The sequence below is a fragment of the Medicago sativa genome, chromosome 7 (assembly GCF_051527215.1).
Source record: "Medicago sativa cultivar Bolivia chromosome 7, Bolivia_mono, whole genome shotgun sequence".
Classification (NCBI taxonomy): Eukaryota; Viridiplantae; Streptophyta; class Magnoliopsida; order Fabales; family Fabaceae; genus Medicago; species Medicago sativa.
In genome coordinates this window covers 7,474,366-7,490,799 of record NC_140755.1, presented here as the reverse complement: position 1 = coordinate 7,490,799, position 16,434 = coordinate 7,474,366, and the positions used below count along the sequence as shown (strand labels likewise).

General features: G+C 33.5%; 2 protein-coding genes and 2 long non-coding RNA genes across 5 annotated transcripts; 2 read left to right on the top strand and 2 right to left on the bottom strand.

Annotated features, from left to right (window-relative positions):
• Positions 1 to 276: 276 nt before the first annotated feature.
• Positions 277 to 3,064, bottom strand: LOC146903926 (uncharacterized). Its single transcript, XM_085724840.1, has one exon. The coding sequence runs from the start codon at positions 2,201 to 2,203 to the stop codon at positions 1,268 to 1,270; it is 936 nt and encodes a 311-aa protein (XP_085580966.1). The 5' UTR covers positions 2,204 to 3,064; the 3' UTR covers positions 277 to 1,267.
• Positions 3,065 to 4,146: 1,082 nt separating this feature from the next.
• Positions 4,147 to 8,780, top strand: LOC146903925 (Putative methyltransferase family protein). Its single transcript, XM_085724839.1, has 9 exons — positions 4,147 to 4,299; positions 4,374 to 4,520; positions 4,624 to 4,686; positions 5,623 to 5,689; positions 6,044 to 6,144; positions 6,802 to 6,846; positions 6,931 to 7,224; positions 7,357 to 7,459; positions 8,358 to 8,780. The coding sequence occupies exons 1-9, from the start codon at positions 4,267 to 4,269 to the stop codon at positions 8,438 to 8,440; spliced, it is 936 nt and encodes a 311-aa protein (XP_085580965.1). The 5' UTR covers positions 4,147 to 4,266; the 3' UTR covers positions 8,441 to 8,780.
• A 1,509-nt stretch (positions 8,781 to 10,289) lies between these two features.
• Positions 10,290 to 10,649, bottom strand: LOC146903924 (uncharacterized). Its single transcript, XR_015018229.1, has 2 exons — positions 10,509 to 10,649; positions 10,290 to 10,406 (listed from the first exon to the last, which is right to left on the bottom strand). It is a non-coding gene; the product is annotated as an uncharacterized LOC146903924 (long non-coding RNA).
• A 4,506-nt stretch (positions 10,650 to 15,155) lies between these two features.
• LOC146903923 (uncharacterized) lies at positions 15,156 to 15,972 on the top strand. 2 transcript variants are annotated; one of them, XR_015019916.1, is made up of 3 exons: positions 15,156 to 15,309; positions 15,398 to 15,495; positions 15,626 to 15,972. It is a non-coding gene; the product is annotated as an uncharacterized LOC146903923 (long non-coding RNA). The 2 variants fall into 2 exon arrangements; XR_015019917.1 differs by having other exon boundaries at positions 15,623 to 15,972.
• The last annotated feature ends 462 nt before the right edge of the window (positions 15,973 to 16,434 follow it).

The following is a 16,434-nucleotide window of genomic DNA, read 5'->3' as shown; positions in this document are numbered from 1 at the left end:
CGCTACTAGGCAAATAATCTTTCATTGAAGATGCTCTAAAACTCTTCTTAATAACTCATTATAAATATGAGGTTTTGGTTGGTCAAACCGTTGAATTAAAAAATTTTGTTAAGTAGATCGACACTTTCAATTTTCATAAAATTTCAAAACTATTTGTTTCACCTCATAACTTCAAGTGAACGAATAATAATACTTTTAAAAATACAAGTAAATGTCTATTTTTTTGTCAAAACATAAAAAGTAAATGTATATTTTCCTATTTCATATTTACAATTGTTGAACTTTTTCAAATAAAAAAATTGGAACTATTTTTTCTAAAAAGAGTGTTGAGTATTATTAGAGATATAGGATTAATGGTATATTAGTCCTAATAGATAGTTGGCTCAGGGACAAAAGGAAAGGGTGAAAATTCACTTTCCGTTGATTTTTTCGCTCAAACTCGACCCTGAGGTAGTTTTGCGAACAAATGGCCGTAAAGTGAAGTTTTAAGAAAGCAACTCCTTGCTCACTTGAAAACTCACTTTCCGTTGATTTCTTCGCTCAAACTCAACTCCGAGGTATCGTAACCAGCTTTGATGCCAAATTTGGCTCAGGAACAAAAGGAAAGGTAGAGAAAATCGAGAAACTCTCTAATATTCTCAAAGAAAAATTGTTATTATTGGAATTCTTCAATGCTTGACTATTATTGAGTATGCCTAAATACTTGGTGGTGAGCCTTATTTATACTACTCTAGGAAGGCTCTACATTACAAACTAGTAATATCTAGAAACATTTAATGCTACTACTTAACTACAAGAACTATCTAGAGATTCTAATATCTAGTTCATGTGCCTAGAAAGTTCTAGAGATGCTAAGATGATCCTAATCACTATGAATTTATTTTTTAATATTCTTGAAAGTTCTTCGACATCTTGAAAGTTCCATAATGTTCTATATTATTCTCCATAATTCTCTATCATTCTCCCTGGGTTGGAAGAGACTTGTCCTCGAGTCGAGAATTTCTTCTTCGTTCTAAAAAAACACCATTAATCTTCTGATATGAATCGTTTATAGAATCCTTCTGTTGTGGAGACCAAAGTAATCCAAGGGAAAAATCCATACTAATAACTTTCCAAGGCGGCGTAGGAATTGGATGACACATACATAACTTTGATGTATCCTTCAATGGTTCCTTTGTGACTAAAATATCCAGTGACTTGAATTCCTCTTTTCCTTCATTGAATTCATTGAGTAGTAGAGGTGCCAAATTGATTTTAATCAGATCCTTCAGGAAAGTGTAGATGTTGGCATAACCATCAAATAATGTATGATGATCATATTGACAAGGCCTCCAAGTATCCATAGAAATAACTTCACACCATAAATTTTTTTATAATTATTTCCAATGGAAAATGATTTAATGCAGTGTTGAGATACTTTTACCTCATTATCCTTGTTGAGCCACTGAAGCTTGTATGGGTGTAGGTGCTCCTTTGTTGGCAGCTTTAAATTTTCTACCATATAATTTGACACAACATTTTCACAACTTCTACTATTGATGACGATATCACAACCCTTACCTTGCGAGGTGTTGGAAGTGTGGAAGATATTGTGTTTTAGACATGATTCTTCTTTATCTGTTGTTGTTTGTAAGCTTCTTCTAGCTATAAGTGATTCACCGGGATCAAAAGGAACACATTCTCCATCATATAATGGTTCATCCTTCTCCTCTTTTTCAAACACTTCACAAATGTTATAGGGAACATATTCATCATCATATATTGGATCTATGTTTCCATCTTCTTCAAACACTTCACAAATGTCAGCACCAACATATTCTTCATCGTATATTAGTTCTCCCATCATCTCATCTTCAAATGATTCATGGATGTCTTCTCTTTCTTCTTCAAAAATATTGTTTATCTCCCCGTTGACGATGGTGACTACTTTATGATTGACACAATCTAAGGCAATATGTCCATACCCTTGACATATGCAAGATTTAGGAATATTGGTATTTCTCTCTTTGATTGGGTTATGTTGGGGTCTAAATGAGGAAATAGGTTGATGGATTAGGGGTTTGTGATAATTGATATGATTTCCGGTGAAGGAAAGAGGTTGGTATGAAGATGTTTTGGATAATTGTAGTTGTGTAAAATTCTCTTGATAATAATGAGGAGGTAAATACTTACGGATCAGTTTCTGACGCATTTTGTCCCACATCTTGATCTTGCATTTCCCTTCACACTCTCGTTTCCTTTTAAGATTTTCCCACCAAATTAAAGCTTGTTTCTTCAGCTTTTCAACAACGATCTTTACTTTTTTCTCTTCTGAAACCTCCTTATGCTTAAATGAACGTTCAACAATTTATAGCCAATCCAGAAAATCATTGGGTTGTAGATTCCCTTCAAAATCTGAAATGTCTACTTTGATATCATTCACCTGAAGCTGACGTCGTTGTGAGCGTCTGCTTCTAGATGATGAAGAGTCACTACCGGAGTCATCATCATAAACTCTTCGTCGTTGTACTTCCAATAATGCATGTTGGGCGTTGACAGTCTTCTGGAGCAGATGAATTTGTCGCCACATTTTTTCCATCTCCATCTCTTGCAAACTTCTTTCGTTTTGTCTTCGAAGTGGCATTTTAACGATAACGGTTCAACAAACTTTGAGTGAAGATTGTGGTGGTGACTGGTGGTTTTGTTGGCGGTGAAGACTTGTTAACCAAGGTTTTTTTTTCACTTTCCAAACAAAATGGTGGTGTTAGTTTCGCGAACAAAATGGCCGCAAAGTGAAGTTTCACAAAGGCAACTCCTTGCTCAATTGAAAACTCACTTTCCGTTGATTTTTTCACTCAAACTCGACCCTAAGGTAGTTTTACGAACAAATGGCCGTAAAGTGAAGTTTTAAGAAAGCAACTCCTTGCTCACTTGAAAACTCTCTTTCCATTGATTTCTTCGCTCAAACTCATCTCCGAGGTATCGTAACCAGCTCTGATGCCAAATTTGGCTCAGGAACAAAAGGAAAGGTAAAGAAAATAGAGAAACTCTCTAATATTCTCAAAGAAAAGATTATATTATTTGAATGTTTCAATGCTTGAGTATATTGAATATGCCAAAACATTTGGCGGTGAGCCTTATTTATACTACTCTAGGAAGACTCTACATTACAAACTAGAAATATCTAGAAACATTTAATGCTACTACTTAATTACAAGAACTATCTAGAGACTCTAATATCTAGTTCATGTGCCTAGAAAGTTCTAGAGATGCTAAGATGATCCTAATCACTATGACTTTATTTTGTAATATTCTTGAAAGTTTTTGGACATCTTGAAAGTTCCATAATGTTCTATGTTATTCTCCATAATTCTCTATCAATAGTACTCCCTCCGGTCCTTATTATAAGAAACAATTCACTTTTTTGGTTCATTGTGTAAGTGATGTATCTAGTCTATATTTACACTAAGATACATTAATTATTCTATGAACCTAAAAAGTCAACTTTTTCTTATAATAAGGACCGGAGGGAGTACTATAAATAGGTTTAGAGCATCCACAATGGTAGTTTCCTAACAAGGACTCCTTAAATGGACCCTACGTGACACATCACTTATTTATAATTTTTTAATAAAAGTATCTATTAAGGACTCAATGACTCCAATGACAATACACTAATAAGGACTCCAATGAAAAGTACTTAAATATGTCCCACTATCTTTACATATTAAACAAAAATAATTTATCTATTACTCATTTTTACAAGTGGGACCAAGTAGTACACATTTTATTACTTCTGTATGCAAGTGAGACCAAGTAGTACACATTTTATTACTTCTTTATGCAAGTGGGACCAAGTAGTACACATTTTATTACTTTTTTAAATGTGGGACCCGTTAGTTACCCAGGAGAGAGAGGGTCCTTATATAGTTGCCCGTTCCTTAACGGAGACTCAATTTTTCTTCCTCCAATGGAGGGTCCTTAACGGGGAGTGGTCCTTGTTAAGTAAGGACCCCCCGTTAGAGATGCTCTAACCACCCATTAGTGAGAACTTTTCACTCATTTGTAACTTTTTATCTTCATCAATACAAAGAGTTATTAGGATTAATATACCACTAATCCTATATCTCTAATAATTATGAAAAGTAATCATTGGGGTACAATAAGTAATTTCTCAAAACCCAAAATTATAAAAACAAATGAGAAAACCAAAAATCCGTTGCATAATAGAACCAAAAAAGAGAACGAAAAAAAAACATAGTTCGAGGAATCCGAAGAAGAAGAAAAATGGCGGCTACAAACTCAGAGTGTGATTCTAAGGTTAATTTCAATTTTTAAATTTTCTTCTTAATTTTTCTCTTATCAATTAACGGTTTTAAATTTTGTTTTCACAGAAAAATGCAGAGAAACCGAATTTTGAAACATTTCAGCTATTTTCCTCCTCCGTAGGTTCTGGTTTCGGAATATTTGATGATGTTTCACAACAAGTTAATGCTATACCTCCACCTCCTTGTGTTGAAGTTCTTGTTTCTGAATCAGAGGTAAATTCTTGTTTGGTTGTTTTCACTGTTAATCATTGTTTTAATTGAAACTATGTTGTTTTTGAAACAGTGTTTTTTTTTTTTGTTGGATTGTTGAAATTAGGTTCCTTTATTCGTTAAACATAATGCTGAGGAAGTAAATTTTGATGGGGTTACTTTGTTTAAGGTAAAGTTTGTTTCTTTTTGTTTTTCATATTCTTATTCTCATGATACTAGAATAGAGTAAACCACCATTTTGAGTTCTGAAATTGTAAGTGTAAGTCAAAATGTTAACACAACCCCACAAAACCGGCTTGTGAGGTGAGGATTGCACTCACTTACAAACACATTGTCTAGAGCGTGGGCATAAATGGTGGGTGGCCCGATAACGGAAACCTGATAGCAGGTGGCCCAACAGATCTTGGAGGAGGCTTTGATACCATCTTAGAAATCGTGGTTGAGCCTTACACAACCCCACAAACCGGCTTGTGAGGTGAGGATTGCCCCCACTTATAAACACATCGTCAGACCATCTCTTATCCGATGTAGGACACTTTAACAGTAGACATGATGTCACATGGAACCCGTCGATGCCATGCCACACGAAATTCTAAACACAAGTTTCATACCTGTTAAAAACGTAAATTGTTATGAGTAGACTTTTCATTAGTACTAATTGATTTCGGGGTTCTGATGATTGAAGTCCAATATGCATAAAAATTTAAGTTTTTTACTCGGTATGAAACGTGTGTTTAGGGATATGTGTGACCTGGCATCAACATGGACAAGTCACAGTGTCATTTAACATGACTTATCATCACTTCTAACGAAACTACCCGACGGAGGTAGCTTTTTGATAGACGCTAAACAATTTTGGGGAGCAATTTGATATTTCATATATTTGGGATCCCAAATTTCTAGACACTTGTAATTTCAAGACCTAAATTGGTTGTTTACTCTACTATAATATAATGGGAGTTATTATTAATTATTAGTTTAAATACCTAATTTTAGAATATTATATTGATACAATCCTACAAGTTTAAAGACTGAATTGAATATTTATTATTCTTATTATCAATTATTATTTTGATAAGAGCTTAGTTTTATCACATTCTTGTAGGGACGGGTGAATACTCAACAAGTTTTTGGTTTATCCAACTCTGATTTAGTTCCCGGGAAATATGAAGGTGATAATATTTTGCTCCTCATTTCTATCTGTGAAGCAAACACACTGAATATGACACAAATGCAGACTCCGAACAAAACAATGATACGTATTTGTAGACACCGATAATAATTTACGAAAGTGGAAGCAATTGAATGTAATAACATGTCTTTAGTACGAAATGTCGGTTCTATATAGATTTATATTTGTTTGTTTATTCATTCATTTCAACGTTGTTGATGACCTATGAAGCACCAACGTAGACGCAGATTCTAAACACAACACCGACACATTAACACACCTTCACTCTTTGGTGCCGATGCAACATATTTGATGACTACTAAATCAGTTGCAACTTTGGTTTCCTTTGGTTTAGGAGGACTGAAGCTGTGGGAAGGTTCAAATGATCTAATTAAAGCCCTTCGTTCAGATATTAAAAGTGAGCTTATTTCATTTGGTGGGAAACGGGTATTAGAGGTGGGCATCACTTTCTTCAGGTGATTCTGTGATCTACTGTATTCATTATCTGTTTGATATGAAACTGTCTATTACTTGCTTAGTAAACTAACACAAACTAGCTTAGAAAAGCATGTGTCATTTGATATACAATTGAATAAGAGGATATACTCAAAGCTAGGGTTTGTTTGGATTGACTTATTTGAGCTTATCTACTGGCATAATCACTTGTGAGATTGCTTGGGAGAACTTATGCAAACAAGTTATGACATATGACCATAAGCTGTTTTTAGTTGATCTACGTTGGTGGCTCCTTTGGATAAGGCTTTTTTTGAGCTTATACAAAATAGCTTATGCAAATAAATGAGTTTTTTTTTTTTTTTTTTTTTGTATCATTTATAAGCTTGTCAATATAGTTTATGAAAAAAAATGTTGCGAAGATAAAATTTTCGTTAGTGAAAAGTTATAAATTAACATAAAATCTTATTTATTTGCATAAGCCATTTTTCATAAGCTCAAAAATAAGCCAATCCAAACGGGCCCTAGTTCTCTTGAATAGCTTATGAAAATAGCTTATACTAGTTTATATGGCAACAATTTGACTTTATTTCATCATTTGTTATAGAAATAGCTTATTCTTCAATCACAATATAATTTAGTTTCAAATATTTGATTCAGGTCGGATGCGGTCATGGACTGCCTGGAATCTATGCTTTGCTTGAGGTGAAACTATGTTTTATTGGCTTTGCTTTGGTATCTTCAATTAAATTTGAAAAATGTAATGATGTGTTTACTATGGTTGATTAGGGGGCAGCTGCTGTTCATTTTCAAGACTTCAACGCCGAGGTCCTACGCTGTCTCACAATTCCCAATGTAAACGCCAATGTTTCTGCAGGTTCGCAACCATCGCCGTCTCACTCGACAAATGACAAGGCAGAAGTTCGCTTTTTTGCTGGTGACTGGAGTGAAGTCGATAAACTGCTCCCTCATATTGGTACAGATGCAAAACACAGTGAAGGTTCTGGTTATGATTTTATTCTCATGGCGGAGACAGTTTACTCCATCAACAGTCTTCAAAGTCTATACAATCTAATCAAGAAGGTATGTTTTGATTATTGAGCCAGTAATTGCAATTTTGCAATGTGTAGAGTATATTTATCTTATATGTATTTATGTGCATCTTTGCTGATAAAAATATTGGTTTTCTTACATATTGAACTGTTTGATACAAAGTGCTTGCTACGTCCTAATGGAGTTGTGTACATGGCTGCAAAGAAGTATTACTTTGGTGTAGGCGGAGGAACTCGCAGATTTCTGTCGGTGGTGGAAAAAGATGGTGAGATAGTATTGGATATATGCAATAGGATTACGATTTTGAATCTTTGTATGTTATGTGTGTTGTAGCTGCATCATAAAAATTAAGTATTGTCCTTAATATGGGAACAATTTGCAATAGTTATAGTGATATTTCAATCTATTGATTTCAGTGTTGTCAAATAGCAGCTATAGCACTATAGTATAGCAGAATTTTAACAAACTGCTATTGTTACGCGTTACGCAATTTACTAGAGTGTTGTCAAATAACGGTTATAGCGCTATTGTATAGTAGAATTTTAACCGACCGATATTGTTATGAGTTACACAATTTAGTACAAAGTATTGTCAAATAGCGGCTATAGCATTGTAGCAGAGCGGAATTTGAACATAACACTATTTTTCGCGCTATTGACAACATTGATTGATTTCCTACTATGCCATGCACATACACTGACTCATTTGGAACCTAAGTCACAGATCCATGTAGTTATGCTGGCCAAACATTGTGAAATTTTTTTTGGTCTCATTATACGGTTTTAAGTATCAAGGATGGGATGTAATCCTCACAGGATATTATTAGATATTTCTACGGCACTAGCATTGTTTGACTGTATTATTTGTCAATCTGGGCAAAGTTGCATTTTTTAAAGCAAAATGGGGTAAGTATGTATACACACCACATGTGACTTCAATTTTTTCTTATGGAAGTCGTACTTGGCAGATGGCATTGTCGGCTTCGCATTTTTTTTCTAATATAATTGTTTTTAAATATATCGATGTTGCACATTCCATTTGCGATTTTAAGAAAGCCGTACTTGGGAATGGTGACATTATTATAGTGATCTATTTCTCTTCCCTACCAATTAGTACTTTAGTATATGCTAGTGTCATGTCATAACAGTGCTTTATATGTGCAGGCATCTTGACTAGTAACATGGTTGCCGAAATCACAGATGGTTCATCTAATGTGCGTGAAGTATGGAAGCTTGCATTCAAGTAGTACTGGTTGAACATACGCATGCTTAAATGGAGGCTGTTGTAAGGTTGATGGTTGTTAACCTCAAATGATGGATCAATCATGTATTGTTGTGGAAATTGAACCATCAAGAATGGAGAATATATTGTCTCTAATTTCATGATACTTTGCTCTGTTTATTAGACTAATGCAAGAAAAAGAAAAAACTATTAGCTTGTTATTTGTAACATTAATTAATAGTTAATGTTGGCAATAGCATTGCTGGAGAACCTGTTACTACAAATCCCTAAGCAGATTTGGTGTTGAGGAATCAAAGAATGATAATGAAAATGAGAGAACTAATAGAAAATCTTGATTGCCTTCAGCTATGGAACCTTTGAATGTGTATGTTTTGCATTTGTTTGAACTCTAACTACTAAAAATAACCTAGCCTGCCTTGGTCTATTTAGACTTTACTAGAAGCCTTTTAAATTTGAAATGTCAGGCTTAGGCTGGTAAAAATACAGGCTGTCTTATTATACTACTACAACAACAACAACGTGGTGTAGACTATCGAAAAAATAATATTAACATAACTTAGTTTTCACACATGCGTGACTTAAGTCACGCAGTGTGAGTTAACTCACGCAGGAATTAACACTTGCGTAAGTTAACTCACGCATGTATTGTTTTTGCATATTCACAATGTTTTTGCAAGTAAATGTTAAGCTGACAGAACCCAATCTCATCCTTTGCTGTTTTGTATCCATTCATTAAATGTTAAGCTGACAGAACCACCAATGCAAACAAGAAGTAAGAGAGCATTAAAGAAGCTAGACATTTGTCTTGTTTTTTTGGGATCTTTTTCATCAAATTGGTCAGCACCATGTGCTGGCAGAGAAGCTTTCAAGCCTGCACTACCAAAGGCCAACACGTATAGACTAATGAAGAGAAAAGCTTCATGGTTGCCACTAATTCCTGCAGAAGCTTTCAAGCCTGCACTACCAAAGGCCAACACGTATAGACTAATGAAGAGAAAAGCTTCAAGGTTGCCACTAATTCCTGCGTGAGTTAACTCACGCTGCGTGACTTAAGTCACGCATGTGTAAAAACTAAGTTATGTTAATTTTACATTTGCGTTAGTTAACTAACGCAGGGGTATTTTGGGAAAGGTTGCAGGGCGCGAGCGAAAAGTGCTGGGTGAAGAGCAGAAATCTATTCTTGTCCCTAGCTGGTTTCAAGCCATGCAAATAAATAGAATTTTCATAGATGGTTTAAAGGAAAAACTGAAACTCTTGAAGGGAAAGCTAAGCCAGTGGAAAAAGTAATGTTTGGGTGGGTAGACCGAGGCTGAGTGGTAGCAAACACTCATCTTGTTTCGATAGCGAAAGCCATGTGAAGGCATAAATATTGATATAGTACATCAAATACAATCTCAAATATAAGACCGCTAAACAAAAGATAGACGAATCTGCGAACGAATTCACAACACTCAAGTTAATAGAATACAACGATAAAATGACTATAAATAATATGATAAAATTAAAGTCATCAAAATACTTATGTCTCCGGATCTACAACGTTGACACCTAAGTTATTGATTGAATTTGGAATTAATTGAAGTTTATCTTTCAATATAAACCAAACAAACACAACAAGACGATAAATTATATAACACCGCATCAAGACGATGAAAGACCGAACGATGCACTCGGATGAGAAAATAAAACAAAATAAAAAAAAACTCGATTTATGTGGAAACCACTTATTTATATTAAAAGAAAGGAAAAAAAGATACATAGGAGAAATTTCAAAATAAAAATGATCCAAATTCACTCCTCTCCATTGAGTGAAGAAATTGAACTTCGAGAGAGAAGGTGTAGCTTGTTTCTCTAAAAAAAAAAAAATTAGAGTCGAATACAATAACATTTAGTAAAATAGCACATTCCAACTTCCTTAACGCGGCAAAGATAATTTGGACAATCACCGTCGCTATTGCATTCACGATATGCTATGGTATGAAACAAAAATAAAAATAATGTTATTAAAAAGTGGTAAAATATTGTGTATAAGAGAAAAAATAAAATTAAAAAAGATGAAGAAAGGGGCTTACCATCGGCGTTGATTACAACAAAAAATAGTGAAAGAAAGAGAATCATAACATAAATAAACTTCAAAAATTTAGTCATATTTTTTCCTCATTTGCATGCAATAGGACAAATTCTTTTTGTCTTCTTTTATAGTGAAAAACCCCTCATACTCATCTTCTAATATAAAAATATAAAATAAAAAAAAACAAATGTTAGAAGAAACCCTTATGTAAAATTAAAATTAATTATTAAATATCTTGTATTTATACATACGAGATATTTAACAATAATTTTAGTTTATCTCAATATGCTGTGTTTTTCCTTTTATCTCACCGAAGTGTTTAGTTTATCTTAGTACGCATCTCATATAAAAAAGTTGTTAGCAATCATAGTTAATTATGTCCATTTTTTATCAGCTTTTCATTAATATTTGTATTTCCTTTTTAGCTTTACATGATAGAGAAAAGGGAAACATACCCAAAGAACAATAATAGTTTTTAAACAATTGCAAAATTAGTTGTTGAAATAATATACAATTGAGGTGACCATATATTTATACTAAAATTAAAAGTGAAGATGTTCGCTCCAAAAATGAATAAATGTATCATACAATCAAATTTAATATATATCTATATCTAAAAATAATTATCCTCTTGGCCAAAATTGCAACATAGGCGATTTGAGGTTTGATGAGATTTACCTCACCCGGTGGAAAGGTTAGTTAAGCATTATTACCTCCGAACTAAGGTTAGTCAATTCTTTCTTGAGTCTACTAAAAATACGGGGGGTCTTGAAGACATCAGACATAGTCAAACCTCAATAGAACTAGACAATTAGACACTAAATTCATACTCTCTTTATTGTACCACTATGCACAAAGAGTGGTGATCAAGAAATCACAATTTGTGGAAGGCTTCACATATTGGACCTTGTAAATGGATCTTATCGATAAAAGGAAAATGTCAGCCGAATGTGAGATGCCACACATCCGCTCTACGAGGAAAAATCATGCAGTACCCGAGCAAGGCAAGGCATTGTAGACATTGTCGTTTTGGCTAACAAAAATAATTTTGTCTATATGTACTTGTTCTGGACCGGCCAAAAGGACCTTTGGCCCATTACTTGTGCCCAATACAATCCAAAGCCCAAACTCCACGTTTGGCAACATTACTTGCAGCATACCCTCTCTCCGCTAGGGGGGTGCACGGAGCGAGCGAGACCGGTTCAAACGAGACCCAACGTCTCTCTGCACGTTCCCGCAATAATCTCTCGGGCGGATACACTTCCCACGATTTCGTAACCGCCTGAACCAGGTGTGCCATGACAACGGCTCTGCAGCCCTCCACCTCTATAAATAGGGGACTCAATGCAGTCCCTAAGGTAGAATCTTTTCTTCCCTCTAAACCCTCTCTCTCTGATCTCTACTGACTTGAGCGTCGGAGTGCCTGCAGGTACACACCCCCCATCCGCTCCAAGAAACATTCAGACGAATTCCACCACCGTCACAACCACCGCATTCAAAGCACCGACAGTCACCTTCTGATCAGGTACGATCAGTACTCATCTTGTATAGTTTTCATGACACAATCAATCAACACTCATGTTATTTATGCTACTTTATCTCTTTAATTACCTTTCCACATTAATCTTTTTTACTTCCATTTCTTAGTCTAGTAGCAAAATATTCAAAACAACCATACTTAACACTCTACTGGAGCAAATAGGGGATCCACAAATTAGGAACATAGCTCATTCATTAACATTAATCACTTTAAGAAAGGAAAAAACCACAACTAAATATCTAATTCTAATTTGACAACAAATTTGGTGCATCAGTAGAACAATACTGATAAAACTTGGCGTCTAACTCATCTTTACAAAATTGGTTCATAAGTTGAGGACTCTCTCCTCTTTATCAAGAGTCTTATCTATGTGGGACTTGGGATTTTTCGAATAAATACAAACCTTTACCATTGAAAAACATAGTTCCTCGGATTAAGACTACATTTGACGCATGCAACTGAAATATAAAAAAGTCTTGGATGATCAAATCAACCATCATCATCAACAACAAAGTCAGGCAAACCAACACAGAACAAACCTTCACAAACATTGGGAATATCAATATTTGTTGCCCCCTCCTAGTGATGAAATCATACATCAAAGTTCGATAAAATACTCTTTGCTTCCAATTAATGTACCAAAATCAAATGTTTGAGAAACACTCTCAAAGTGGTGAGAATAATAGTCAACAACCTACTGAAGAAATAGACAATGGTATTTATATGGAAATTGTTGGAGGCATTAACAAGAAAGGGCGCATATTTGGATTAGAATCTCAAGCTGTCGTTGTCAAAGAATCTCTGAGACTATTGCCTTCAATTTCTACTGATGTAGTTTCTTCATAAAAAGTTCCTGCTATGGATGCTAAGATTGAAGCATTAACCGCTGAACTTGAAAGGAAAAATATTGAACAAGAAATGATAAAACAGAAGATGGAGCGCTTGGAGCAAATTCTTGAGATTATTGTGCCTAATATGAACTCTTCAATTCATCCCAAATGAGAGGGTGATAATGGTAACGACGAGATAGATGAACTTTAGCTTGGTGTTACCATTATTTTGCTATCTTTTGTTAGATCAAACATATCATGATCTTTTATATTTTAGACAACTTTATACGGGTAACAACTAGGTAGATTAGTGATTAAATTTAGTTTGGTTGCCTTTATATTTTGAGATTATGTGATGATGTTTTGTCGTATGAGGATACTTTTATGTCACTTTTTCAAACTTGATGTGTATCAAAATATTATTGTGATGTTCATGAGATTTAAAAGTTAAATGTAGCAAACAAAATGATATTTTATACATTGTTTTAGCACTAAACATTAGGAATATTGAAGATTTTTTATTTTTTTTAAATATCATTATAGAGACGGAATATTAGTAAATAGAGACATATAATCAGTGGCGGATCTTCTCAAGAGCCCATGGTAGCAATGGCTCCTCCCAGGTTTAGTATAAATACTATATTAGGTAGAATATTCAAAGCATTTCGCATCTGCCGCAGTGGAAATAGAACGTGTTTTACAACAACAGGTCGTTGTTCGGTTCGACTCACTCTATCTTTTACAACAACAGATCGTTGGTTCGACTCACTCTATCTCCTTTTTATTCATTCTATCACCTTTTTCTGCATATATTTTAATTTTTATTGACAAATGCATATATTTTAATTTGTTGTTCGGTTCGACTCACTCTATCTCCTTTTTATTCATTCTATCACCTTTTTCTGCATATATTTTAATTTTTATTGACAAAAAAATCTCCTTACTCCTTACAGGATATCTCCTTACACCTTACAGGACTCGAACATATATTTTAATTTTTATTGACAAAAAAAAATCTCCTTACTCCTTGCAGGATATCTCCTTACTCCTTACAGGACTCGAAAATTTTTATTGACAAAAAAAAATCTCCTTACTCCTTACAGGATATCTCCTTACTCTTTACAAGAATCGAACCATTACTCTTAAGGTTGTAATAAGCTTTGCAAACCGTTGCACCACATAAGAATTTGTGTACATTGTGTACATTCTTAACCAAATTATATATATATGTTACAAATACTTGGCTCCCCCTACATTTTTACTCAAGATCCGCCACTAGCATGTTGTACCATTGCAGTACAAATATGATCCAATGGAAAAAACCAGCAAAGTAAAACTCAAATTTATAGTACAAATACCCAACACTGCAAATTAAACAAATCACTTTCATCAATATCGAATGAAAATAAGAACCAGAAAATGGAAATACTATCTAAAGTGATCAACATAAGAGAATCCTTCACAATGTAAGAAAAAACTAATTGAAGGTCAAATTAATACTTATTTCATCAAGTGAAAAAACTGTGATTAAATATTGTTATACACATAATCATAATCATTCAATACAAAATAACGCCGTTTTTTTTTTTTGGTTACAAAATAACGCCGTTTAAAAAAATAAAAAAATACAAAATAACGAAAGAAAAATAATACTTATATAAACATAGTGAAATTTGATGAGGTAATAAGTTCAAATAAAAAGGATGAAAGAGAATAACCTATAAACTGCGGACACTCTTTGAACATGTATCGTGTCCGACACAACACGGACATCTATAATTACACACTGAATTATATGATTTTATTAAATTAATAGTCTTGTCAGTGTGTCAGTGTCCATGTCGTGTATGATGTGTGTCTGTATCCGTGCTTGAATAACAATAAACAGGGAACGACGAATGTACGAAAAAGACAAAGCATTGAACACCACTTGTCTGCTTTCAAAAAAAAAAAGGACACCATTTGCCTAACTCTAGGAGAACAATTGTTTACCATAAAAAATATAGGCGTTGACGTAGGGTCCAAATGTTATAGTGACACCTCTTTAATTTATAAAAAAAAAAAATGAAATCGAATGACCAACAATATATTTATGTAAGATTTTGTCAAAAAAATTGTATATATTTATGTAAGATCCTGGCCAAAATCAAGTGATCGATTCAATAAGTTAAAGGACAAATACAACGTATCAATGTGTTTAGGAGTCGTTTACAAATAATTATAACTTTAAAAATGGTTTCTTACAATTCAATATATGCTAAAAAATATATTTTATTGAAATAAATAGAGCATGGAGTTTTTCATATTATATAAATTGATAATACAATTTTCTGTTTACTACAAGCAAATGAAAAAAATGGCTATAATTATTGAGTTTATTTATATTGCGATCCTTCTTTTTTCTCTATTTCTCGTTGTAACTGATGCCTATAGTAAGCCAATTTTCTCATCATTTTAAAATATTTGTTTACCTTATAAATGATTTTAATCATCTTTTAATAACATTATTTAATTTTATAGATATTACTTGTAATTCTGCCCTTGATTGTGCAAGTAATCGATGTATTTTACCTGGAATGCCGATATGCGTAACAAATAAATGTTTATGTGTTTAACAGGTAAATTAAAAATGATTCTATTACTTCTTAACATATAATTGTTTTTTCATGTCATAATGAATATTGTTACCCTTATGATTTTACTTACACTTTGAGTTTTATTTCTTTGACTTTTCAATTTATTTAGCAGGACAATCTTGCAGAGCAACATAAGATGAATGCTTGAAGCCACAAAAACCTTTTTGTCTAGTATATTGTCAAATATAAACAAAACAATGTGATTTCACTATATTTACCTTTATAATATATGTATTATATATTTTTTTGTGGTGAGTGGGGTTTGAACCCCGGACCTTACATATATTATGCATTGTCCCTACCAACTGAGTTAAGCTCACGAGGACATATGCATGTATTTTATGATACATAGTAACTGTATTCTTAGATTAAATCAAATAATGTCACCACCAAAAACGAATGTCATCGCCACAAAAAACAAATTATATAAAATAATGTGATTACACTAGATTTTTTTAAGGAATTATTTTATATAAGGCAGAATTAAGTACAATTAGTATTATACTTCTAACTCGAGATTAAGTACAAGGGGTACTTGATCCAACCAAATAAACACCACACCGAAAAATATTAAGCGAGTATATAATACATCAAATTAGTGAACATAATATTAACAAGAGATCCATTTATTTTTTGACAGAAACCATTTACAAGATTGATTTGTGATTATTTCTATGCATGTATAAAGTTAAGGGAAGGTGACATTGATATTTGATCAATTCCATGACAATGGGGCTCTCCCATGAGGGTTTAATTTTATTTTTTGGCCTTAATACCGGAAATTGACTCTCCTTTTGAACCAAGTGCTTTTCAATCTATCTCGATTTCCGGATGTTTAAATAAGTTGTTGATAAAGTTGTTAACGTCAAGACTAATGAAAGTAATGAATACAGCAGTGTCCTTAAAGGAAGACAATTGATG

Coding starts and splice junctions, on each gene's coding strand:
- LOC146903926 (XM_085724840.1), bottom strand. CDS start 2,203: ATGTGGGACAAAATGCGTCAGAAACTGATCCGTAAGTATTTACCTCCT.
- LOC146903925 (XM_085724839.1), top strand. CDS start 4,267: ATGGCGGCTACAAACTCAGAGTGTGATTCTAAG. Junction 4,687..5,622: donor ATGGGGTTACTTTGTTTAAG/GTAAAGTTTGTT, acceptor ACATTCTTGTAG/GGACGGGTGAATACTCAACA. Junction 5,690..6,043: donor AGTTCCCGGGAAATATGAAG/GTGATAATATTT, acceptor CCTTTGGTTTAG/GAGGACTGAAGCTGTGGGAA.